This window comes from Salvelinus sp. IW2-2015, linkage group LG26 (genome assembly GCF_002910315.2).
Source record: "Salvelinus sp. IW2-2015 linkage group LG26, ASM291031v2, whole genome shotgun sequence".
Lineage (NCBI taxonomy): Eukaryota > Metazoa > Chordata > Actinopteri > Salmoniformes > Salmonidae > Salvelinus > Salvelinus sp. IW2-2015.
The window spans coordinates 40,674,303-40,702,068 of record NC_036866.1 but is presented as its reverse complement, the minus strand read 5'-3'; the positions used below and the strand labels follow the sequence as shown (position 1 = coordinate 40,702,068).

The window sequence follows — 27,766 nt, the reverse complement described above, 5'->3', positions numbered from 1 at the left end:
CTGTCTCTGTCTTGGCCCCTGTCTCGGCCCCGGTCTCTGTCTCGGTCCCTGTCTCTGTCCCTGTCTCTGTCCCGGTATCTTTCTCGGTCCCTGTCTCTGTCCCGGTCTCTGTCCCGGTATCTTTCTCGGTCCCTGTCTCTGTCCCTGTCTCTGTCTCTGTCCCGGTCTCTGTCTCTGTCTCGGTCCCGGTCTCTGTCTCGGTCTCTGTCTCGGTCCCTGTCTCTGTCCCTGTATATGTCACATCTCTGTCTCTGCTGTGTTACATGACAGGCTGTTCTGATCCTCTTCACTGACAGGATTACAGCCTCAAACACATTACAATCCTGTTATATACTTTTATACTGTGTCTGACCTGAAGACCCCTATACAGAACAACCATGACGTATGTCATCCCGAAAATGCACTGGAGACAGCTCAATTGGAGACGCATATTTGGTRCGTATCATCTGGTAATACTAACACTGTTATGCTGCATAGTATGTGTGTGATGTCAGTGCCAATAATACCGCTAAAAAAGAAAAACAACGATATCTCCTGTCAACGCGGCTACAGAATACGGCACGGMCATTCAGAACGATCACACCATTCCCTGCAGTTGGAGAGGTGGGGGTTTGACATGACGGATGAAATGACAACATATAAAACAAAAGAACGCGCCCAAAGTCATCTCGGCATTGTATGCGGAGGGCATACGAGACGYTTAACCCGCCGCAGCTAGATAAACATTCACATTTGCTCTCAGTCAACACCAACTAACCCTCCATAATTACCCATTTCCAGTTACTCATTTAGAGGGCCATTGTCATGCCTTTAGCCCAGAGCAACGCCATAGGCTTACCAGCTTAGGTTGAGATAAATTCATTGAGGCAGTTCCATTGAAAAACACAGCTTTACTGTCATCCCTGCAACTTCACATAATCCCAGGCACGGTTTCACGCTAATCCAGGTGACACAGGGAGTCTCAGCTTGTCTTGGAGTGTGACAGGAAYTCATGGGAAACTGCCTCTGTTTAAACTACCACTCATTAAACACATACAATTGCTTCCCAAGCCTGTAGTACTACTTTCTTAAAAATATTTATGGTTTTGTTACTGCAAAGCATTTTCTATCTCTAACTGTTAGGAGAGCTGACCAACACCCAACCTAAGGGCTTGGTTATCGAAACAAAAAGTGAGGAAGTTTATGTTACCATTGTCATGTTGTGTGTCCCAGAGCCATTTATAACCATGTTTATTAATGGCTTTAGTGTGTACAGACATGACAGCTCCCAAATCATTGTTGAAAAGGTGAATTTGAGTCATAATGAAAGCGACATTTTAATGTGACTACTGATTAACTTGGGGTTTGTCCTCYTTTTGTTCACACATTTTGGGAGTCATTATTTTTGTTAGCACACCCACCTCGGCAAAAGGTGCCTGACCCTAAACTGAAGGTACTAGAACCCCAAAGACAAAGAATGACACATATTAAAATGCTATATAAATGCATGAAAACCTGCTAGACATTTAACTAAGTGCTTCAGTCAGTTTAGGCTTTTTCACATAAAACTTTTTTTTCTTCTGCTTTTTAAAACATTTGAGTAGATTGGAAACATACCTGTCAATATTGAGCTTCTAGAAAATGCCAATCCTGCAGGTTGGTCAGAGGAGAGATTTCACTACTGAATGGTTAACTAAGGCTGGTCCAACACAAAGTCATCCGAGTCACCCAGCCAGTTCTCCTTTTCTACTATCCTCTTTCTTTATCTTTCTCTTTCTCTGTCACTCTCTCTCCTTAACACAACTGCCTCTCTCTCTCTCTCTCTCTCTCTCTCTCTCTCTCTCTCTCTCTCTCTCTCTCTCTCTCTCTCTCCCACTCTCATCCCTGTCAAGTCTGTTCAGATGGAGGAGCTCTTCAAGAGGAATGATGGGGTCATTGGTAACAAAAGGAGCAGATGAAGGACCAGGGAGCTGCAAGCTCAGTGTTTCAGGCGGAGGCAGAGTGAGAGGAAGAGGGGAAGGACATGGCAGTACAGGACAGGAGAGCCCCAGCACAGGAGGGGAGGGGGTGTTGTTTGCGGAAGGGGTAGGGGTAAGAGGAGGGGCCGGGGTAAATGTCTTGGGGGTATGGGCTGTGAGTCAGGGAGTGGCTGATTAGAATGATTTTCCTCGGAGCATCTTCCCCCACTAACTGGAGGAGGGATATGATTCGTTAAGGCTGCAATAGGTAACTTTTTGGGCGACCCAACCAAATTCACATAGAAATGTGAGTTATAGATCTGTCATTCTTATTGAAAGCAAGTKTAAGAAGCAGTAGATATGTTCTATGTGRGCTATTTCTATGCTGCCCATTCCTAAGTTTCCTTTTACTTTCGGTTTTATACACCAGCTTCAAACAGCTGAAAATACAATATTTTTGGTTATGGAAAATATATTTAAAAGCGGTGTAGATGGTACAATTATTCTCTACACAATGACTGCTTTTTTTTGTCAAATAAACTGAAATTTGGCAAACTTTTAGAATTTTAGGAATCAGGAAATTACCCTCAAACTGAGCAAACAGAGAGACTATGATTTGATTACTTCTCAAAATCATTTGTACAAAAACACATACTGTATAGAGGAATCCTTACTCTCTAAAAAGTTACTGTTTAAGCCAACCTGATTATGGGCTTTAGGTAATAACACTTCATAGTGAGTGATGAAAGAGAAAGACACCAACCTAAATTAAATATCACCTTTCATCTCAAAGATCAGGAAGTACCAATTACATGCAAGCCCCGGCAGCACTAGCATGAACAAAAGGCCAGAATTTCCTCTGATAAGCAAAAGACCTAAATAGCAGCCACATTTCCTAGGATGAACTCTTTTGAGTGTTTCGAGGTTGACAGTGACTGATGTGACTGGAGCTATACTGTAGGCAGCTATTAAAGCTGAGTCAGACCAGTTGTTGACTAACCAGCCAGACAGGTAAAAAGCCCTAACCTTTGTCAAAGGAGGGAGTGGAGTGTATGCCTTATGCCTTATGCCTTCCTGTAAACAAAAAACAGCACCTACATGGGGAAACAAAAGATAAGTTATGATTTTTAATTAAACGCCTTTTGCAATGAGACGRGCCACAGCAGATGACTCATTGACTGGCTCACTTTGTTATTAAGACAGAAAAAAAGTAATACAATGCAAGCAAACCAAGCAGGTTTATATTTCCAAGCAGGTCACTGGTATATGGTACCCACAACCCACCTGGCCAAAGCGCAAGTTTATAGAAGTGGTCTAATGTTGAACCCTACCTCTTCAAAGGGCATAAAATCAATAACTTGAATATCTGCCAGTGTTTAGGTTTTAGAGCTGCATGCTTGCAGTGGGTCATCCATTAACTCTGGTTACTGAACAACACCGGATGGTTTGAGCAGAGACAGTTAGCCTGCAGCAGGTCACTCATTTGTACTAAGTCACTGAACTCTCGACCACGTCAGGCCTGGGTTCAAAACAGAGTGAAACCRAGTAGAGTTTACAGGTCACGTTAGTATTAGGCCCATGTGTTCACCTAACCAGAAAAAAAATACAAAATACATTTTTAAATAGATTTAAAAATATTGTGAAATATTTAAAATTGGCAAAATATTGTATTTATTTATACATTTTAAATACATTCCAAAATATATAACAGCATTCATTTAAAATGTATATATAAATATAGGTAAAATYTATATCACAATATATGTTAAATGGATCAGAAAATGTATTTAGTGTATTTAAAAATACATTCTGAAATATATTAAAGAATGTATTTTAGAATATATTTTCACATGCTTTTTCAAACCGTTTGTGTTGCAAAATGCGAGATCCCACTGACTCTTAAGTCCAAATTATTTTAAGTACTACTTAAATAGTTTTTGGGATATCTGTACTTTACTATTTATATTTTTGACAACTTTTACTTTTACTCCACTACATTCCTAAAGAAAATAATGTACTTTTTACTCCATACATTTTCCCTGACACCCAAAAGTACTCGTTACATTTTGAATCCTTAGCAGGACAGGAAAATGGTCCAATTCAGACTCTTATCAAAATAACACCCCTGTCATCCCTACCGCATCTGATCTGGCGGACTCACTAAACACAAATGCTTCGTTTGTAAATTACTTCTGAGTGTTGTAGTGTGCCCCCTGGTAATACGTAAAAAAAAGTAAACATTTATAATTGTGCCGTCTGGTTTGCTTAATATATGGAATGTGAAATGATTTATACTTTTACTTAAGTATATTTTTGCAATTACATTTACTTTTGATACTTAAGTATATTTAAAGCTAAAGACTTTTACTCAAGTAGTAGTATACTGGGTGACTTTCACTTTTACTTGAGTCATTTTCTATTAAAGTATCTTTACTTTTACTCAAGTACTGTAGGACAATTGGGTACTTTTTCCACCACTGACCGTACTTACAAATATAGTTAGGATTTTGTACAAAAAGAGTCACCTGACTGGTATCTTAGCAGGTAGAGTAGGGAAKTATGGAACATTCAAGGACCTGAGGGTATGAGGTCAAATCCCYTTTAAAGGCGCACTATTTCGATAAAAAGAAAGAAAGTGAAACCACAGTTTCTGCGCTGTTGTTTAAATAATTTGTTTTATTTAGTATAGTATAAACTTCTGTCTTAAGCATCCTAAATAATGCCATAGATGCAGTTTCTGAAAAATTGTAAACTTGAAGGCAAAAACGGGAAGCATGATGTGAACTCAGTGTGTATTCCAACTGATTACAGGCTACTAAAGCCAACGACTTATCGCTGCAACACAGCGCTTTGATGAAAACAGTGGAGAAAAAAAGACTTGTATCTGATCATTAAACGCTGCTATTTAATGCTGACCAGCAGATGTCACTAATGTGCATTGTGAACAGATTAGGAAGCTCAGAGTAATGAACTGTTTTTCAGCACACTACAGTGAAAGCCTTTGGAAAGCCTCAGGTTCCCATCACTAGCTGTTGACTGTATTAAAAATGAACCCTCAGATGGCTCTTCAGTATCACATGCACTTATGTCAGTCTCATTGCTCCTGCAGAACAGGCAGTGTACAAACTTAACCTTCAACCAGAGAACACAACATAACACATTAACTGGCATGACAATCCGTCACATMGGGAGGCCAAAAAGCACTACGACAAAGCCACGCCCCCAACACACCATGCCTCCAAGTCTTCTAATAAGCTACCGCTGCTACAATATATTTTGTCAAAATTTGGCTTGGGCTGTGAACCGTATATACCGTATACCAGGGTATTTGGAAATAGCCTTGGGCTGGTTTTTCAAAACCCCTCAGTACCATTGAAACAATTATTTTGAAGTTTTTCAACACATTTTTATATTTGTAGCTACTTTTTAAGTAAATACCTGCAGTCAACTTGTGCAATATGMTTGGAGATAAAGCAGACTGCATTCTTCATTTCARKTGMCACATTATTTMACATTATGAAGCTTACCYTAGTTCCCCAGAACAGTTGAGCCAGTCACATGTTTGTTTGTAAATTGCACYATGGGAGAAAGCYGGAGCAGGTGAGTCCAGCTGTTTATTGACAGGGGTCTGGGTTTATATTGAAAGTCAACAGTGTTTTTTTTGCTTCAATAGAGTGATAAGAGACGTGCAACTATAGTTTTCCTTCACAGAAAATACATTAGTGCAACACATTCGGCAGGAAATAGCTTCATTGTAATCCGATGACAACAGAAGTGCAACACTATTTGGCTGGCAGCCCCACAAGTAAATACATTTACAATGAAAAAGCAAGGTKTTTTTTMGGCAAAAACCATATTTCTAATGTTTATCATAGAAGGAATGTAACCAGCTACATTTCCTCATGTTTTGCTTAAATTTAARCTTGCATTTTACCGGAGAAAYGTAGTCTGGCTACACCGAGAAAAGTACAGGAGAAAGGTGGCTACACATCAGTCAGAGCGCTGTCTTTTGATAGAAAGCCCATTTGTGAATTCTCATCCGAGTGGAYAAGAGCAACTGAAGCACAACATTAGTTTGATGCTGAGCAGAAATTACAATAAGAAGCATTTTAGAATGGTGTTTTATCTTTTTTTCCTGCGTTAAAAATGAAGAATTCTGCGTTAGGACAACCCCTACGTTTAACTTGCTAGTTATCTAAGTAAGTGGCTGAATTAATGAGACCACGGAGCATCATAGTGTGTTAGCTTTCTGCCGTGTTTGAGAAGTCAAAGCCTTTTGCATGAGTTATCTACAGCTGCCACTGCAGCTTGATTTCCTTGCGTTTTTCCTCTCTGTTCAGGGCCGTCTGCTCCTCCTCTATCTTCTCCTGAGCAGAGCAGGCAGGCCCATTGCCGTAGAGACTCCCAGACACCACACAGACACAGCGTGTACACAGTACTCTTCTTCCTTCAGACAAGCATGCTTCAAAACTTTGTTAATTTGCACAATGTCTCTTGTTCACATTCGCTTGTAAATATCCAAACTCACCAAAAATAACATTTGCTCTTACCTATATATGTATTACTTTATGAGTTGGATTGCCTGTCTTTAKAATMTGTTTATTTTCATTTGTGCTAGTTAGCATATTTAGGTAGCAGRCTCCATGGAAATTCACTATTACTTGTGCTAATTTTGTTCGCATTCTGGTAATAGACGCCCAATGGGCTTTTTTGCGTTTTTGGCGCCCCCTTGTGTACTAAGCCAGTAATACCGTGAGAGAAGGACGGTATGATGATATGAAAATCTGCATACCGCCCAACCCTAGTCAAAATGCATTTTTATTGCACTAGACACATTCCAAAAGCATACCAAAAGTAATAACATGCATTTAAATTACTACAAAAATGACTACAAACATAATACATTATCGGTCATGTAGTGACTCCATGTCTTTCATGTGCATATGACAAATAAACAAATGAACTTGATGAGAGAATTGCAACTAACGTCCAACGGGCAGAACTTAACGTGTACTGGGTCGTTCCACGAAATGAGTACTTTTTTTTGCGTCCCTTTGATAAGTTAAGTAGAAATGATGCACCCAATATAGAATTTTAAAAGCCAAATATATATTGCCCTTTAATATACACCACATGGAGAGCTCAATAAATCTGATTTTCAATATGAATAAAGACTTACTAGTGCAAGTACTCTTTTTGGCAATTTTCTGGTGTTTTGGGGTGAAAACTGAGCATAACACGTTAACACTGTCTAACCCATAGTTAGACAGGCTAGAAATGTGTAAATAATTAAAACATTTTGTGAATCTTGCATTCAATTGCCCTTCCCTGTTGCACACAACACGCTTATATTCCCCCTGTCACATGGGGATTCATGGCTGATTTAACTAGTCATTACCAGTTGGAGGGCCGTTCAAGTGGATTTTTACCAGATGTTCCCACTTCCCACTTGGTTACGAATGCACCATAACACCGCTAACCAGCCACCGTAGAGCCGTATAATACCACTTATTGGAAGCACAAGAACTTGACATATTGTGGTGTGTTGTACGATGTATCGTTTTTGTTTAAATCGATAAAAACGAGAAATAAAAAATAGCAAAAACAGGCACTAGATTWCTTATCATTACTTAAAGAAGCTGAAGAGAGGCACTTACTATAGTCTTTTTTTTACCTCTTGAGATGGGAATTTCGTTTTTTTATGAAGTTGAACATGTGCTATTTATGACAGAATGTTAAAATTATGTGACAATTCAAATGATATCACTTCCAAAGAGTAATTTAAGAATTAAGAAGCTGAATTAGGAACCACTTTGGCCACCCTGTGGACCAGACGTCATAGCCATGTATTTCTGGAATATTGTCAGGGATTACATGCATTTCTGGAATATTGTCAGGGATTACATGCATTTCTGGAATATTGTCAGGGATTACATGCATTTCTGGAATATTGTCAGGGATTACATGCATTTCTGGAATATTGTCAGGGATTACATGCATTTCTGGAATATTGTCAGGGATTACATGCATTTGAGCAAAGATGCAAATATATCTACTGTACATGTATTTTTAAATACATTTTACGTGACGTTAAATATATGGAATTATTTTTAGTTTTTTTGTATGGGAACTCGCACCCTTTGATAGGTCGTTCTATCCTTTGACAAAGTGCTATCACATCACCAAGACATTCATAATGAACTTGTATAAAGCCTTTCCAGAGCAGAACAAGGACCATGTCACCACTGACATTCTCCATTGCCTCCGGGTCCTAGAGGAAAATCCGATAATAAGGATGATTGTGGTGAACAACATCCAAGTTCTCCAGCATCTTGTGCCTGTTTCAACCTGACAAGGAGATGATGGTAAAGTAAACAGCTTATTTGGTCCAATTCCACTGAGACGAAACACACAGCATAATATGTCATCACATCATCTGCAGACATATRCTGACCTGCATTTGGCTCTGTGTCACATGACTTACCTCTTTGTGGAGACCTCTGGTTGACTGTGTGAGGTTGTTACCACAGAACCTCTGAGGCCCAGTAAAGGAGAGGATTCAAATCGAAGTTGGACCAGCATTCGTTCTCTAGGAGTGCATGTTGCATATGAATAAGAGTTCTCACTTTCTCATGTCATCTCAAGGCTAAGAAGAATATTTCCCATGAGCTGCTTTCTCTCTAGCGCACAAAAGGCAGATTCTTTTTTGAAATCATAACCCTCTTCCCCTTGAGAGCTTTCCAAAAGAGACAGCATGTTACCAAGCTATCTTCCAAACGAAAGATGTCTCAAGTGATCTCTCATCTGTCGTCTGCCACAGACTTAGGGGTTCTCTCTGAGCTACCACTGACAACTAAGAGACATTAGCAGAGAGGACAGTCACACTCACAAGGACAGAAGACAGAAACACTACCATCTAGGGGCAAGAAAGCAGAACACAGAGGTGGTCCATTCATAGCAGGGTTATTGCTCTTCCCCTGGTTGCTTTCGTCAGTTGAATACACAAAAGTACAGATGTCGTGTGCACTCACCCACTGGAGACTTTGTCCATGCGGAGATTCTTCCCCAGCACGTCACCGTCGCTCATGTACCCCGTGGTCTCCATGGCGATGCCCTCCAGCTCCTCCGTCTTATCTGGCGGGTCCAGGTCAGACACACTGTTCCTCTCCTGGCCTGGTGTCTGCCTGCCGCGGAGGTAGAGCCCGCTCTCGGGGCTCACCATGCGACTGGCACTGCCCCGTGTTGCCACCTCGTACCCGTTCCCCACTGAGGGGGCGTCGCCCGCCTGCAGACGGGGGCTGGAGGGGCCCAGTCGCCAGGGCAGCGCTGGGTTGGGGCGGGGGGACAGGTTGAGCATGCCTCTCCCGCTGACCTCTGTGGTGACGCTGCCGTCAAAGGTGGTCTCCAGGGTACTGYGGAGAGAGAGGGAGGCGAGGATGGTGGAGGGGGGGTAAGATCCAGATTCAAAATTAGACAGACCCCTGCTGCGAGAGGCTGTAGTGAGTCAGGAGCCAGACATGAACAAGTCCCTGTCCAGGGCAACGGGCTGTCACTCAAATAAATCAAAGGTTTGTTCAGGGGGTGAGTGGGTCAGGACAGGAGCCTGCTGAAACCAACAGCATAGCCCAGCATACATTTCAATATGCTGGTCAAGCTGGTCTGACCAGCATCATCTAMCTGGTCAAGCTGGTCTAACCAGCATGGTCTAGCTGGTTTTGTTGGTGACCAGCCTTCGCTGTGTTTTGGACACTGGTGACCAGCCTTCGCTGGGGMTTGAACTAGAGGTCGACCGATTAATCATTAATGGTTGATGATATTACTAGGTTAACTAGCTTGTCCTGCGTTGCATATAATCAATGAGGTGCCTCACAGCCTAATTCAACTTCGCCAAACGGGTGATGATTTAACAAAAGCGCATTCGTGAAAAAAGCACATTCYTTGCACAAATGTKCCTAACCATAAACATCAATGCCTTTCTTAAAATCAATACACAGAAGTATATATTTTTTTAAACCTGCATATTTAGTTAAAATAAATGCATGTTAGCAGACAATATTAACTAGGGAAATTGTGTCACTTATATATGCAGCAGTTTGGGCCACCTGGCTGGTTGCGAAATGTGTTTCTTCCTAAGAAAGGCCGTAATTATTTGCCAGAWTTTTACATAATTATGACATAATATTGAAGGTTGTGCAATGTAACAGCAATATTTAGACTTAGGGTTGCCACCTGTTCGACAAAATACGTAATGGTTCCGTATTTCACAGAAAAAATAAACGTTTTCAAAATGATAGTTTACGGATTTGACCATATTAATGACCAAAGGCTCGTATTTCTGTGTGTTTATTATAATTAAGTCTATGCTTTGATATTTGATAGAGCAGTCTGACTGAGCGGTGGGAGGCAACAACATGCTCGTAAGCATTCATTCAAACAGCACTTTACTGCGTTTGCKAGCAGCTCTTKGCAATGCTTGACACACAACACTGTTTATGACTTCAAGCCTATCAACTCCCGAGATTAGACTGGCAATACTATAGTGCCTATAAGAACATCCAATAGTTAAAGGTATATGAAATACAAATGGTATAGAGATAAATAGTCGACGCATCATAATTCCTATAACTACAACCTAAAACGTCTTAACTGGGAATATTGAAGAACTGGGAATATTGACCCACCAGCTTTCATATGTTCTCATGTTCTGAGCAAGGAACTTAAACGCTAGCTTTTTTACATGTGTCACGACTTCCGCCGAAGTTGGTGCCTCTCCTTGTTCTGGGGGCGTTCGGAGGTCGACGTCACCGGTTTTCTAACCGCCACCGTTTCATTTTCCATTTGTTTTGTATTTATTGTTCACACCTGGTTTCCATTACATTATGATTTATTCCCTATTTAACCCTCTGGTTCCCACATGGTTTTGTGCGTGTTTGTTCTGTGTTTAGCTGTCGCTACTATTTTGTGAGCTGGATTGTTTTCCCTGCGTGGAATTTATTTTGTTGTCGTCTTGAGTAAAAGTCCGTTATTACTCATCCTCTGTGTCCTGRGCCTGACTCCGTCCCACCTGCMGCACATCSACCCTTTACAACATGGCACATATTGCACTTTTACTTTCTTCGTTTTTTGCATTATTTAAACCAAATTGAACATGTTTCATTATTTATTTGAGACTAAATAGATTTTATTTATCTATTATATTAAGTTAAAATCATTGTTCATTCAGTATTGTTGCAATTGTCGTTTATTACAAATATATATATATCAAAATCGGCCAATTAATCGGTATCAGCTTTTTTTGGTCCTCCAATAATCGGTATCGGTATCGGCGCTGAAAAATCATAATCGGTCGTTCTCTAGTTTGGACACTCATGACCAGCCTTCACTGTGTTTTGGACACATACAAGCTTATGCTGGTGATGGTGGTATGCTGGTGACAAAGCTGGTCCATGCTGGTCTATGCTGGTCTATGCTGGTCCAGCATGGTCTAGCTGATCAAGCTGGTCTGACTATGCCCATCATTATCATATTTCCCAGCATTCTCTATTGCAGTTGATTTTTAGAATTGTTTGTTTCAATATCTTTTTTGTTTGTTGTGTTTTTGCATGTACATTGATTAATTAATCTTATAGTAAACAAAGATTAATAACATGTTTTTTTTATGTTTCTAAACTAATCCAATCTGTTAGTTGGACTTATTGCACCGGATACTGAAATGGTTGTTCCAGTTTAGATGGTTTGGGTTGTCTCATTTATCATACTTTCTAACCCTGGCAGTCATTCTGCAAACATATTATGGGTGAAGAAAAGTTGAAATTGTTGGATATCCCCACTCTGGCTAGATTCCAATAGGAATTAAACGTCACTTTGCAAGCCAGAATGATGTGACTTGATGCTGGTTTTGCTGGTGACCAGCATAAGTGTCCAAAACACAGCGAAGGTTGCTCAGCAGCAAAAACACAACAAAGGCACCACGAAAACACAACAAAGGCACCACAAAAACACAACGAGGCACCACGAAAACACTGAGGCTAGTCAGATGAGGCTAGTCACCAGCACCTATGCTGGACCAACCAATGCTGGTCTATGCAGTTTTTTTTTCAGCTGGGGAGTTACCTCTCTCACTCTCTGACAAACTAAAGATCAGACTGGTCAAAATGGCAAAAATAAAATATGTTCAATATACAAAACAATAAATGTAAGGGGTGGAGAGAGAGAGAGAGCGAGAGAGACATGAGATGAGCCACTTCAACATGAAAAGCTGCATTTACATGCCGCTCAGAGAGCATGTCAATCAAAACCCCATCAAAACCCCATCAAAACCCCATCAAAACCCCATCAAAACCCCATCAAAACCCCATCAAAACCCCATTCAAATGTATATACTATGAAAATGTTTGTCCTGGCTGAACAATCCTACTAGTTGAACTGAACCTTTCCCTCCCATATGATGCTAAAGAGTGTAGAAATGCTTTTGGCATTGTAAATCAGCCCACCAGGAGTGCTTTCATGTATATTCTCCCCTTTTATCAACTTGGGAGACAAAAGCAGCTTTTAACCCAGTGCTGGCTGACCACGGGGGTCCAGTCAACCCCTCTGAGCCGATTTCACGGCTGGGCTCAGGACGAGGCGACTGGGCAACACATCAGATTRATCAGACCAGAGACAAAAGAGGATGCCTCCAGATCAACATCTGCTCTACCAGTCCAACTGCCAATCAGGCTAAAGCCTTTAGACCCMAAGGCAGACTCTGTCATGTAGACAAGATGGAATCCAAATGGTTCACATGCAGCACATAATGGTCCTCATTTTGAACGCTTCCTTCCCACATCAATCAAAATGAATGTCATGTTTTTGTTTCACCCTGCTGTTCTTCTGCCCTCGGTAATAGATCGCTGATGCATTACTGAGCTTGTGAAGACCCTAACATTAAATGCTCTGTGGAGAGCACTTTGCAAAGTAAGTATGCAATCATGTTTGGGAAGTGCGGCGSCAAACCACTCAAATAAACCTCTCAATCCATAAGAGCATCGAAAATGACACACACACACGCACTCGCATAAAATGGGTGAGTAATGAGTGACACGCACAGATGGTGRTGAAGCAAGGTCAGTGAMCTACCTGTGGCTGATCTGTGTTCCCCTCAGGCTGGACATGGTCTCTTCCAGGTTCTGCCTCAGATCGGCAATGTTCTTCACCGTCCGCAAGCGCCTGGCCTCAGGGTCTTCACCTAGAAGTAGAGGGGGTGGGTCTGTTAGAGACAGCCTACCTGAAACAGCTGCTACGTCAAACAACACACATGGCACAGGCTTGTCAGGACATCCTCAGAAATTCAGGACATCCTCAGAAATTCAGGACATCCTCAGAAATTCAGGACATCCTCAGAAATTCAGGACATCCTCAGAAATGTGCATCTTTCCTTCAAAGGTATCCATTAACACTTGAAACAGACCATTCACAACAAGAGGGTCCGAAACATTGCATACCGTCCTGTAGCTCCTTCAGGGCCAATCAAATCCCAAACCAGAAGAAATATACATACAACAACAACAAAAACGCCATATGAATTCTCTGTGCTTTTGAGGAAAGAAAACGTTGAAAAAGTTCTTACGACCAGTCAAAACAGTTGCTGGGAAGGAGAAAAGCTTGGCCAACTAATTCACCCATTCACCCATTTCCCAAATAAACATAAGCAGTAGGTGAGTGGAGGGTGTTGCTGGGCAGATTGAAATGTATTTGCCTATCATGAGGGGGGAGGCAGGGGGGGAAGCCCCCCTCCACACACACACACACACGCTGCCGTGACATGGAAACGTGGACTGGAGAGCTGAGCAGCACTACCAGTCAAGGCATTCCAGGGGGGGCTTGAAGGGAGCACAAACGAGCCCATTCACAGGGCTAAACCTGCCCTTTACAACACCACTAACTCCTTACAYGCAGCCCTTTGATGGAGGGATTGTGTAACTTTTCTCCCGTTTTAAAGCTGACCTCCCTTGACGAAGTCCCGTTTCACACCAGCTTCACTGAGAAACATAACGGTGAGGGCTGACGGAATGTTCTGCCGGCAGAATAACGGTCACATGCTCTGAATGCTTTGAGAGCATGAACAAACTTTGCTCTGCGAATGAAAAAAGCCGCGTCTAAGTGCGAGAGGTCTGGGACGGTAAAGGAAAGCAGCCCTGAAGACCACATGCAGAGGGCAGCYGGGGYCACACGCATGCACACATACACAAGCACTTACTCTCGTGTTTCTCATATATCTCCAGCATGGTGAGGAGGATCTCCTCGTTGAGTTGAGCGATGCCGTCCCAGACACAGGTCTGCTGCAGGTGCACCTGGTACAACCGGCTCTGCCTCCGACTGGACACATAGTTCTCCTCCCAGGTCACATGCTTGGTTCTGAACTGTGACGTCCTGGCTGTCTGCCTCAGGGTCACAGGGTCACAGCTCTCGGCGCCCTCTCTTCCTGGACTCTCCCGAGTCTCCGCAGAGGTGTTTAGCTCAATGGCTGGTTGTCTAGTTTTGTCTGGGGTTGGTCTGGTGGGGATGGGGATGTGACAGGCGGGGTGGCTGTGCTGGCTGGAGCCCCCCAGGGTAACACTGCCCAGGGACAGCCTGGTCCTGGTTCGGTCTCTGCTGTGTCCTACCTCTCTGCCACTGGCTCTGCTGGGTGAGGAGTCATTGCTGCTGCCATTCTTACCAACACCCTCCTTGTTTCCGTGAGGAAGCATTTCTTCTCTCTCCATGTAGTCCTTACTAGGTGCTCCAAGTCTCTGACACAAGTCCTGTCCGGTATTGACACATCCTCTCCATGACACGTTAGGATTCGGATCGGAACAGAACGTAAGTAAACGCTTGTTTTCTTGAAAATCCTTCAGCCTCGAATTGACAGAAAGAGAATGATGTCGCTGAGACAACTGCTCCAGCGTTGCCCACTCCTCCTGTGGCGACTGGTTTTTCTGGAGAAAGGCCTCTCCAGCCATCCACAACGCACACGCACACACGCACACACGCACACGCACACACACACACACACACACACACACACACACACACACACACACACACACACACACACACACTACTTGTGTGTGGTAAGGAGCCTTGGCAACTCCATGACATCCACAGCCTTTAACATGCAGATGAGCTTTTTCTGTTCCATTCAGCCCCTGGCCTTTTCTCTCCCTCCTGGCTGCCATGTTAGACACAGAGACACAGATTCCGGGCTGGGGCTGCCTCAGGACAAAACTCCATCACTTCACCAGTCAACTCCAGGGTCAAAACAAGGCTCTCTCTCCACACTCTCTCAACGAGTCTTGCAATTCATACAAAGCTCAATACGAATCCAGTGTTTCACTTTTCTTTATTTTTCCATCTCAATATTTTTCTGTTTCCTGTGTGGCAGCAGAGCAGCTCTCCAAATGAACAGTACCAACCAACATAAACTCACTTACATCCTGGCTGAGAAACTAAGAGTTTCCAAGAACGTTTTTTCCACAGTGCTGTTAATTGCATTCAGACAGACTTTGTGTGGGCCTGCCAAATCATTGTGAACTTTGAGGCAATATCTCTGATCCATCACGAAGAGGCTAAAAGGAATCCACAGGGAACTGAGGCTTTTGCCCTCCATGGTGGCATTTTGATTCAGTCCTCGCTATAGAGTACTGACATGTATAGCTGGGAAGAGAGACCCTCATTTGTGCCTGGGAACAATACGAGGCTGAAAAAATGGTTTCCATGGACAGGATCCTTTGATGCTAATGAGAGTTAGCTGTCTATTTATCACCAGAAATCGATGCTGGCACTAAGATTGCACTCAACGAGCTGTATAAGGCCATAAGCAAACAAGAAAATCCTTTAATGCAGGAAAACTTAAATCTGTTTTACCRGATTWCTACCAGGATGTCACAAAATACTCAGGACCACCTTTATTCCACAAACAGAGACGTATACAAAGCTCTCCCTCGCCCTCCATTTGGAAAATCTGACCATAATTCTATCATGATTCCAGCAAAAACTAAAGCAGGAAGTACTAGTGACTCACTCTATACTAAAGTGGTCAGATGACGRGGATGCTAAGCTACAGAACTGTTTTGCTAGCACAGACTGAAATATGTTCTGGGATTCTTCCGATGGCATTGAGGGGTACACCACCTCAGTCACCGGCTTCATCAATAAGTGCATCGATGATGTCGTCCCCACAGTGACCGTAGATACATWCCCCAACCAGAAGCCATGGATTACAGGCAACATATGAACTGAGCGAAACMCTAGAGCTGCCACTTTCAAGGAGCGGGACACTAATCCGGACGCTTATAAGAAATCCTGCTATGCCCTCAGACAAACCATCAAACAGGCAAAGCATCAATACAGGACTAAGATTGAATCCTACTACACRGGCTCTGAAGCTTGTCGGATGTGGCAGGGCTTGAAAAATATTACGGACTACAAAGAGGAACCCAGCCGCGAGCTGCCCGTGACGTGAGCCTACCAGACAGGCTAAATGCCTTTTATGCTCGGCAAYCAACACTGAAGGATGCATGAGAGCATCAGCTGTTCCGGACAACTGTGTGATCACYCTRTCCGTAGCCGATGTGAGTAAGACCTTTAAACAGGTCAACACTCACAAGGACGCAGAGCCAGATGGATTACCAGGATGTGTACTCAGAGCATGCTTGGACCAAGTAAAAAGTGTCTTCACCAGTGGAGGCTCCTCAGAGGAGGAAGGGGAGGACCATCCTCCTCAGTGAATTTCATAAAAATGGTAAAACATTGAAAAGTTATCCTTTTTAGATAGAACTATACTAAATATATTCACATGTCACCAAATAACTGATTAAAACACTGTTTTGCAATGAAGGTCTACAGTAGCCTCAACAGCACTCTGTTGAGGCTAGCTTATGTCATCCTCTTGGTACATTGACTTCAATACAAAACCTAGGTTGCTCTTGGTTCTCACCCCCTTTCATAGACTTACACAGTAATTATGACAACAAATGCAGCTGGCAAGTTTAGTTACTCAAACACCCGGCTCAAACACAGGGATGCAATGTTAGCTAGTTGGCTATGACTATCCAACACAACTATCCAACACAACATTAGAACTCTTCCAAGTCAAGGTAAGCTTTTAGCTTTTTTCATTTATTGCCACCAGGGCCCGCTGGTGTAACTGCTTACTGACTATACACTGTAACGTTACTGCATGATTGTAGCGGGTTTACTAACGCATTTGTTCTATTAGCTATGTTACTTTAGCTAATATGYGAACAACGATGTAGGCTGTGTATAACGGTTATGACATGGTTTGGCTTGTAAAGTTTTTTTTTGCCTGGTCACATACAGCTGATGTGTTGTTCATTGAAGTCCACAAACGAAGGGTAAAGGTGAGAGGAGGAGAGTGCATAGAGGCGAGAAGGAATACAACGTGGCTGCTATGAAAGTGAACTGTGTTTATGCATATCAGGGGTGAATTCATTCCGCCGATCCTGTTGAAAAACATTTCTTAAACGGAAACAATTGAAACGGAGATAAAAATACCAGAATTTGTCCAATAGAAACTCTCGTTTGGTTTGTAACTGCTGGACTAACTATTGTCATCTCAACATTTTCTCTCGACCTGTGTGCACCTACGTTGTAAACTTTCATTCACAGGCTAGGTTGTAGCATGATGGGTATAAGGAAAATGCAAGTATCATGTCGTAGCCTAAACCTATCTATGTTACATTGAGCTGGGTGAATGGAATATGAATGACAGTCATCCAACATGCTGTAATAGAAATAAGGCCATGCTCATGAAAAAAAAATGGTCCTCCCTCATCATAAACGGCACTGACCGCCACTGGTCTTCACTGACATTTTCAACCTCTCCCTGACCGAGTCTGTAATACCTACATGATTCAAGCAGACCACCATAGTCCCTGTGCCCAAGGAAGCGAAGGTAACCTGCCTAAATGACTACCGACCCGTAGCACTCACGTCTTTAGCCATGAAGTGCTTTGAAAAGCTGGTCATGGCTCACATCAACACCATCATCTCGGAAACACTAGACCCACAAKAATACGCATACCGCTCCAAAAGATTCACGGATGACGCAATCACAATTGCCCTCCACGCTGCCCTTTCCCACCTGGACAAAAGGAACACCTATGTGAGAATGCTGTTCATTGACTACAGCTCAGCTTTCCAACACCATAGTGCCCTCAAAGCTCACCACTAAGCTAAGGACCCTGGGACTAAACACCTCCCTCTGCAACTGGATCCTCGACTTCCTGAAGGGCCGCCCCCCAGGTGGTAAGGGTAGGTAACAACACATCTGCCACGCTGATCCGCAACACAAGGGCCCCTCAGAGGGGCGTGCTTAGTCCCCTCCTGTATTCCTTGTTAACCCACGACTGCGTGGCCAAGCACGACTCCAACACTATAATTAAGTTTGCCGATGAGGCAACAGTGGTAGGCCTGATCACCGACAACAACGAGACAGTCTATGGGAGGAGGTCAGAGACCTGACCATGTGGTGCCAGGACAACAACCTTTCCCTCAACGTGATCAAGACAAAGGAGCTGATCGTGGACTACAGGAAAAGGAGGGCTGAATACGCACCCATTCTCATCGACGGTGCTGTAGTGGAGCAGGTCGAGAGTTTCAAGTTCATTGGTGTRCACATCACCAACAAACTTTCATGGTCCAAACACACCAAGACAGTCGCGAAAATGGCACGACAACGCCTATTCCCCTTTAGGAGACTGAAAAGATTTGGCATGGATCCCCAGATACTCAAAAAGTTTTACAGCTGCACCATCGAGAGCATCCTGACCGGTTGCATCACCGCCTGGTATGGCAACTGCTCGGCCTCCGACCGTAAGGCACTACAGAGGGTAGTGCGAACGGCTCAGTTCATCACTGGGGCCAAGCTTCCTGCCATCCAGGGCCTCTATACTAGACGGTGTCAGAGGAAYGCCCAAAAAATGATCAAAGACTCGAGCCACCCAAGTTATAGACTGTTCTCTCTGCTACCGCACAGCAATCTGTACCAGAGCGCAAAGTCTAGGTCCAAAAGGCTCCGTAACAGCTTCTACCCCCAAGCCATAAGCCTGCTGAACAATTAATCAAATGGCTACCCGGACTATTTGCATTGACCCCTCCCCCCCACACACACACTTTACCCCCTACCTACATGTACCTATTACCTCAATTACCTCGACTAACCTGTACCCCCGCACATTGACTCGGTACTGGTACCCCTTGAATACAGCATAGCCTCGTTATTGTTTTTTTATTGTGTTACTTTCTTTCTTTTCTTAAAATTGCATTGTTCGTTAAAAACGTATTTGGGATCGGTGTCTCTTCCACGGGACGGTTGAGCTAACGTAGGCTAATGCGATTAGCATGATGTTGTAAGTAACAAGAACATTTCCCAGGACATAGACATATCTGATATTGGCAGAAAGCTTAKATTCTTGTTAATCTAACTGCACTGTCCAATTTACAGTAGCTATTACAGTGAAAGAATACCATGCTWTTGTTTGAGGAGAGTGCAGTTTTGAATATGAAAAGTTATTAATAAACAAATTAGGCACATTTGGGCAGTCTTGATACAACATTTTCAGTCTAAAACTTTGCGCACACACTGCTGCCATCTAGTGGCCGAAATCTAAATTGCAGCTGGGCTGGATTAATACATTATGGCCTTTCTCTCACATTTCAAAGAAAAAATACAAAATAACCGTTTTTTAAAATGTTTTTATTATTTTTTACCAGATCTATTGTGTTATATTCTCTTACATTTCCACAAACTTCAAAGTGTTTCCTTTCAAATGGTACCAAGAATATGCATACAGGCAGTTAGATTTGGGTATGTCATTTTAGGCGAAAATTGAAAAAAGGGGAGGATCCTTAAGAGGTTTAAGGGCTCGTAAGTAAGCATTTCACAGTTGTATTCAGCAAATAAAATTGTATTTTGATTTGAATTTCGATTTTTGCCGTTCACAATACTCTCATCTTCTTAACTACTGTCTTTTACCGGAACAGTGAAATGCTGTTCCAGTAAAAGGCCAAAGAAAAACCGATACGGAAATTGAAGTCACGAAGCACAGTATGTAAATGCCCTGTTTCAATCTGCATGTACAGTGTGGGGAGAATCACTTGAATAACTACTTAYCAATCACAAATGATGTCTAGTATGCTTGGAAAGCTGTGAGATTTAACCAGTGAACAGCTACACATACACTGTACATCATAGTGAGCCAGTCTTACCTGTGAGGTCCTCCAGGGAGTTGTGTGCTGATTTGCTGTAGGCTGCAGTCTCTCTGTGACACTCCAGTGACCCTGCTGCCTCCATCATCATGTCTGTTCCGGTCACATCTGGCTGAGACCTATAGGACATGACAGCAACAACAAAGACAATGGGAGATGTCACAGAGCCCTCTCTCAGTCTACCTCTCTACCTCTGCGCTCCATCAGGAGTAAACAGTTTCCAGTGAGTATATGTAGTTCAGTCCTCTCCAATTAGTCATTGACTATAATTTAAGCTTATACAGATCCTCAACAATCAGTAAAAAGATTTGATATGTGGTATGTATKAAATGTTTGACATTGTGGTATATTCCTACTATCAAACRATGAAAGCTCAAATTCTGTACATCAAAGCGGGCATAGTACCTGTACATGAATGGTGCAACAGTAGCAGTGTTGGGGTGGTTGTATTGCTGCTGAGGATGAGGTAGCTGAACACTGATGGTGTTGCTGGCTGTGGTAGCGACTGGGGGCACTCCGTTGGTGTGGTGATAGTGAGACCTCCCTTCAGAGGCAGCCAGGCTGGAGCAGGAGCTTCTGTTGTCCAGCTGGCCCTTGTGCACTGAGAGACCACCTCCCCCACAGGCCCTCAAAGTGCGGGGCCTCTCTCCATCTCGACCAGAAGAGGTCTTCCCTGCCTTGGAACCTGGCTTTGGTATTCCACTGTGTGCTGCTGAGGCTGAGCTCTCCTTTGTGCCACTGCCAGCCTTGCCTCCTTTCGGGATGAAGCTAGTGATCTTGGCATTCCTCTTGGGCTCCGCTGCGTCTGAACCTTCTACCTCCTGCCTGGTGTTGTCCCTGGGTACCTCCTGCTCTGTGACTGACCCCCACTTGGAGCCTTCCTCCTGGGCCTTGTCTCTCTTCTTGAGCCTGGCCTTGTCTTTCTCCTCCCCAGTCTTCAGAGAGCTCTTCCTGGGGGTGAGGGCCCGGCTGAAAGTGCGCTGGGCAATGCCCTTCAGGGCCAGTTTGGGYCTGGTCGCCATGGCGCTGGGGGGCCGGGAGTTCCCATCCGCCTCTTCCAGGGGATCCACGCCGGTGGGGCGCACCTCCTTCGCCTCCGMCTCCTTCCCCGTCGGACTGTCAGTCAGGACTCCAGCTGCCTTGGWGGTTCCTTTGGTGTTGAAAAGCTTGAGTTTCTCCAGCATGGACTTCTGGGCAATGACTTTAGGGGGGACCTCTAGGGGCGGGGCCACGGGCTGCCTGGTGGGAGGGTCCTGCTTGACGGACAGCATGGAGGAGGTGGCGCTGTGCTTGACGTTCAGGGACTTACTCCTCCAGGGCTTGCTGCTGTTMCCTGCATTGGGCTGGGGGATGGAGGAAGAAGAGCAACCGTTGARGGGCCCTGGAGACAGACCATGCTCAGTCATGATGGGAGAGGCCATGGAGCTTCTCTCTGTGGAGATACACAAACAGAGGTAGGGAGAGATGAGGGAGGACAGAGTGCCTGTTGTAGATCGAGATCTCTCATTGAATAGTTATAGTTGGGATAAGGGATGAACCATCCCTGGCAAATCCATCGATCACGTGACACCATTCATTCCAATGTGAAGACTCAGTAGCGCATTGAAGCCAAATGAAGTCGGTTCAGATGGCGTCTCATGGAGACATAACATGCGCTGTTTGAGCTACTCCAGGAAGTGACATTGCAGGCTAGCTCAGCGCTGCCCCCTCTCATTGAGTAACTCCAGTTGAAGGCTGACTGGAGTACTGCAAGCTGCCATTAGAAACAACAATTATCTTCTTCTGTGGGCAATAAAAAAAAGATGGTTCAAGGACATAGATCTGATGTATTAGAAGCAATTATTTGGTACCATGATTGTCTTCTAAACATTGACCACGAAGATTGTAATGTTTCCATTCACTATAATGGGGGATCCTGTTTTCTGCCTGCAAGCAGTACCAAGGTCGGCCTTGAACCTCTGTGGCTTCAATGAGAGGCGGCAGTTGTTTTCCTCTGGGATGTCAGTCAGCCAGTCAGTCAGCCAGCCAGTCAGCCAGCCAGTCAGTCAGTCAGCCAGCCAGCCAGTCAGTCAGTCAATCAGTCACCACGTCGACTCGACTCACTCACTCACTCACTCACTCACTCACTCACTCACTCACTCACTCACTCACTCACTCACTCACCACTCACTCACTCACTCACTCACTCATCACTCACTCACTCACTCACTCACTCACTCACTCACTCACACTCACTCACTCACTCACTCACTCACTCTTTCACTCATCACTCACTCACTCACTCACTCACTCACTCACTCACTCACTCACTCACTTCATCACTCACCCACTGCGTCTCCATGGCTACACTGGGCTTCACACAATACTGATCTAATGCAATACAAAAATTATTACTCTGTGAATTACATGCTGAGTAAACACATACTCTATCTACAATTTGGTATAAGAGTCATGAAATACACTCCAAAATTCYAAATATTAATTGCAAACAGTTCTGATAAAAAAAAGACATATTTCTCAGTATAATTTAGAGTACCCCAGCAATCTTTAACATGCAGCTATTTAATTATAAATTAGCAGGAAAATCTATTGTTATTAACATGKTTTAAGCATATCTGACCTACCTCTAAGTCCAGTAGTCTACATGGGCAACAACAACAAGCAGGGAAACTCATTTCAGAAGTTAAGCCACTCTCAGTAAGCACACTTTCAGAGTAAACCCAGCCACATACCTGTCTTTTACCATGCCTGAGGGGAGGTAAACAAAAATGTACTGCCACAGCTAGCAGACGMTTAAATTTCAAACCCAAACATCAGCGGCGGGTTGTGTACAGTTTAGAGTGCACGCTATGCAGAGTCCCTGGGAGAGAGAGTCAATCATGAAAGCCTGTCTGTTCTTGCCGACTCAACACTGAACACCAGTGACCATATACAACTGTCACACACACACACACACACACGCACACACCTCAGCTCACAAATAACGCTCTAACAATGTTGAGCTTTGTAACACATACATGCAGTAAATCGCACACATGCATAATTCACTTAGTTTATACACTGAGTGTACAAAACATCAAGAACAGCWGTTCTTTCCATGACATAGACTGACCAGGTGAAAATGGTGATCCCTTATGGATGTCCCTTATTGATGTTAAATCCACTTCAATCAGTGTAGATGAAAAGGAGGAGAAAGGATAAAGAAGGATTTTTAAGTCTTGAGACAATTGAGACATGGATTGTGCATGTGTGCCATTCAGAGGGTGAATGACAAAAGATTTAAGTGCCTTTGAAAGGGGTATGACAGTAGCTGCCAGGCACACCGGTTTGTGTCAAGAACTGCAATGCTGCTTGGTTTTTTCATGCTCAACAGTTTCCTTTGTGTATCAAGAATGGTCCACCACCCAAAGGACATCCATCCAACTTGACACAACTGTGGGAAGCATTGGATTCAACATGGGCCAGCAACCCTGTGGAACGCTTTCGACACCTTGTAGAGTCCATGCCCCGACAAATTGAGGCTGTTGTGAGGGCAAAAAGGGGAATGCAACTCAATATTAGGAAGGTGTTCTTAATGTTTTGTACACTCAGTGTATGTTGTTTTTAGACCTCAGAGGCATCAATGACTTGATTTGTTATCAGGCTCACTTGTTAAGCTCTGCAACAATTCACCACATATCTGTATATATCCACAACCCTGGCTAGAAAGTAGCGTGTTTCAAGTACAACATTTATCAGCAGTGTTGCGCACCAGTCTCCAACAAAATGTACAACTCAACACCAAACATTTTACCCACCCCGAACAGGGTTTATTCTTCCCCAACAAATGTGATCCGCCTCATCCACTGACACTTACTCTTGATCCTGACATATCGCTGGGATACCCAGCAGGTGTCCTGGCCTCTCTGTGTCCACCACTAGTGCTCTGGTTTACAGGTCAAATCACCAGAGACACTTGGCCAAAAGCACTCAACACCCCGTTAGTTACACGATATACTCAGTAGCTTCAGACGCTCCATACTGTATACTTCCCTGTGCCGTGTAACGGTGTGCTTACAGCATTCTCAGCCCGGRAGCTGCTCCAGGGTCTAACAGTCAAGCGCAGCGGGAAACTGTTAACATTCTCAATTACTAGACAGTAATTCTGTTTATGTGGAACCCTTTAACGATCATGAGAATTTCATTTCACRTCAGTCACTCGCGGCTACATACAAGTGTTCTGTTCTACCTGGTGTAACTAGAAACACATTGGATCTTTCACATCATATAGTATGACAGAATTGAGGTGAACAAGATTTTTTTGTTTACAAAAAATATGGCGAATTCATTGTAGTCTTCATGTCTCCATTCACTGCCTAAAGAAATGCATCTGTGTTTAAGTGAGTTAGACAGTATGCTCTGGTTCTTTAGACACGGTAGTTGGTAGATCGTGGCGCTTGCAACGCCAGAGTTGTGGGTTCGATTCCCATGGGGCACTTGTATGAAAATGGATGCACTCASCACTCTAAGTCGCTCTGAATAAGAGTGTCTGCTAAACGATGTAAAAAGTGAAAGTTCCTTCACATGAATAAACACAAATAGAACACCATCTGGGCTAATCATCCTGTTCTAGCAGAGAGGAACGACAGTAACTTTACTTCATCAAATCTCCTATTGAATCCAGTACAATACACATTTTGTAAAGCATAAGGACAGACAGARACATAAACAACCTACAGCCAAGCTCTAGCGTTTACTGTTTCACATGCATAATCCTATATCCCCCCCAGTCTAAATTTGGCAACAAAAACAAATCTATTTACCCCCCCCCCCCACTCACCCTCTCAGATGATCCTTGATTGACAGGTCAGGAATGACAGTGGTCATTGTATAGTTCCAATCATGCTTCTATCCTCTCCCAAGTAGTGAACACTAACCATTTCTGATTTCCGTAACTCTCACTATGTCCTTTCTACCAGAGATCTACACTTAACAAGGCTCTCTCTCTCTCTCTCTCTGCCATATCTCTATTTCTCTTCGCCAGTCTCACTTTAACGAGACTCCCTGTCCCACTCTCTCCCTCACTGCCTATCTTTTCCCCTCTCTACCCTTTCCTATCGGTTGGTCTCTCGTTCACTCGCTGTCCCACCCTCCCTGTCGCTCTCGCTCCCTCTCTGTCGTTCCCTCCATCCCTCCCTCTCCTTACCACAAGTACACTAATTAGGGCTCAATCAATGCACAGTGAATGCCTCATCAACACAGCAGCAGCAGTTTACCACAGGCTGGCTTCAGTAGACCGTAGACTGGGTTATCCAGGCCCCGGCCCAGCCAGAGCTAACTCCCACTGTCACGCTGCTCTGCTCGGCTCTGCTCTCACTAACATACATCACAGTACTTGGCGAGTACCGCCTAACTGGCTTCATACCACCGAGGACTCAATCTGTCAATCTAGGACTTGGTCTTACAGTGAGTATACATTATGAGGTGTATCATTTTACGTCAAACAAGGCCATCTTTTCATACAGATTTATTTACACCACTACGATTGTAAAGCCATGGTGTGATGTGATGTCCGCCACACTGTAATCCAACACACAGGCAGGAATCAACAGTAAATATAGGCTTCAGAAAGGAGAGGAAGTAACACATTTGTTATGTCAAATGTTGCACTTTGCAATACTCAAATAGCGGATAAGAGGTAGCAAGCCAGCTGAAATGATAGGTGTCTGACTGCGGAAGTAGCTCTTGACTTCACAAACAGAAATGGCAACGGCTTAAAGGTTATCTGTGAAGCATTACAAATAAAACCTAAACCCTAAACCTAAGACCGAATGTAAAAAGACACCTAAATAATTCATATCTTTAACTTCGTGTAACGTTTTACCTCGAACGATCCACAGAGGAGCCTGTACGCCGCAAGGTCAGCTTGAGTGGCACCCGTGTTGTTAAATCATTACCTGCTCCTCTAACAGCAGAGGAAATGTAAAGACTGAAACCACGTTTACATAGGTCATCTATCTATGTGTCTGTCTGTGTGTGTGTTTAGGATAACTGTCTATGTGGTTTGCTATTTATATATGTGTGTGTGTGTGTGTGTGTGTGTGTGTGTGTGTGTGTGTGTGTGTGTGTGTGTGTGTGTGTGTGTTCCGGCTCTGGGAAACCATGCCTTCTCACCTCCCTGTGGTCCAGTCTGTTAATGTACCTCTAATGGTGTGACTGTTGACAGTTCAGTCACACGGTAGTGGATAAATGGTTCTCTCCCAGCAGACAGCTGTTTCCCACACCATTCTTCTAAGGAAGAAGACTTTAACTCGCAGCACGACTCTAGCTACAACCAGCTAACAGCACACAACTAATGACTGTACGATCGACAAGATTGCTCCCAATCCAGATGTGTTTAGATATTTTTCTGTTGTTGTTGCCCTGGACGACCACATATTGATTTCTAAAACGGGTGTCCCCAAAGTGGTTTCCCTCTAAAAMCACAGATCTACATCCTCATGCACTGTAACTCACCTCTGTCGCTGCTGGAGGGCTTGGGCTTGTCGTAGTGGTTGAAGCTCTGGCTGCGACGGTTGCCGTTGGATGCCGCGCGGGGCTTCCCCTCGCTGCCTGGAGCTGAGACCCGCATGGTGGGAGCTGGCAGTCTGTGGGCCACAGTTGCAGGTTCAATTAAAACAGTATGAAAACTCATTTTAACGGGGCGTAATTTCGAAAACCATAAARGATCATCTCCTAAAGAGGATTAAATCATATTCCTCAAATCAGTCTAAATAACTCCCTTTAATAAGGAGTGCATTCAGCATTTCGTGAGTACTTGAACAGACGATCTGTGGACAAGAGCTCAAGAAAGATGCATGTGGTTGCACAGTTATTCCATTAGGTGGTGCTATTGCATAACCTCGTGCTGGGCATCTCCCCATCAAAATCTACTGCACCTACTCACACAGTAAAACAGAATACTTTTTTTCTTAAGGACAAGTTGAAAAGCACTTCCAGTCTACTGAAACCATGCACACAGCAAACCCACCAGGAAGCAKGTGTTAATACACCAAAACTAGTCTGACATACTACAAGACAARCTGAAATGAGGTGGGAGAATGGGGAGGGGGCAGCTTCTCAAACACAATACGTGGTGTATCTCCAGTGTGAGTGGATTGCGGCATGCAGTGTCTATGGGAGTGAGATAGATGACAGCTGACCTAGAAGACTTCCTCTGAGCCACAGAGAGCTTTAGCCCTTTACTCTGAGTGGAAGAAGCCTTGGATGACAGACTGCATGGAGGAGAAAGAGAGAGACGGGTAAGAACCAATGTTAAGAGTAGACAGAGATCTGAAAACCGATTGGGTGAGACCAAGAGGATCACAGACACTTGAACATGGAAACCGCAGAGGACGAGACTACACGCAATTCGAATGGATGACATAAACAACCCTGAGGAACCAGTGTCATGAGGAAACATGAGGAATCAACGTCACATTTGATGGGGAATGACTGGGGATCACTCATAAATAACCTCACATACTATATCTGAGCTTCTCCAAACCATGGATCTCTTTCCATGTGTGGAAGCTGGAGYTTGGGTTGTTACAAGGTACTGT

General features: G+C 43.8%; 1 protein-coding gene across 4 annotated transcripts in view; it reads right to left on the bottom strand.

Annotated features, from left to right (window-relative positions):
- Positions 1 to 27,766, bottom strand: part of LOC111952924 (neuron navigator 2) — a 118,338-nt gene that overhangs the window by 80,095 nt on the left and 10,477 nt on the right. For all 4 annotated transcript variants that reach the window (XM_023971941.2, XM_023971944.2, XM_023971943.2 and 1 more), the window contains exons 6-10: positions 26,682 to 26,812; positions 20,592 to 21,618; positions 20,187 to 20,305; positions 13,056 to 13,164; positions 8,969 to 9,349 (exon numbers count right to left, since the gene is read on the bottom strand). In XM_023971941.2, the coding sequence (XP_023827709.1) occupies positions 8,969 to 9,349; positions 13,056 to 13,164; positions 20,187 to 20,305; positions 20,592 to 21,618; positions 26,682 to 26,812 (1,767 nt within the window). The remainder of the gene's footprint in view (positions 1 to 8,968; positions 9,350 to 13,055; positions 13,165 to 20,186; positions 20,306 to 20,591; positions 21,619 to 26,681; positions 26,813 to 27,766) is intronic.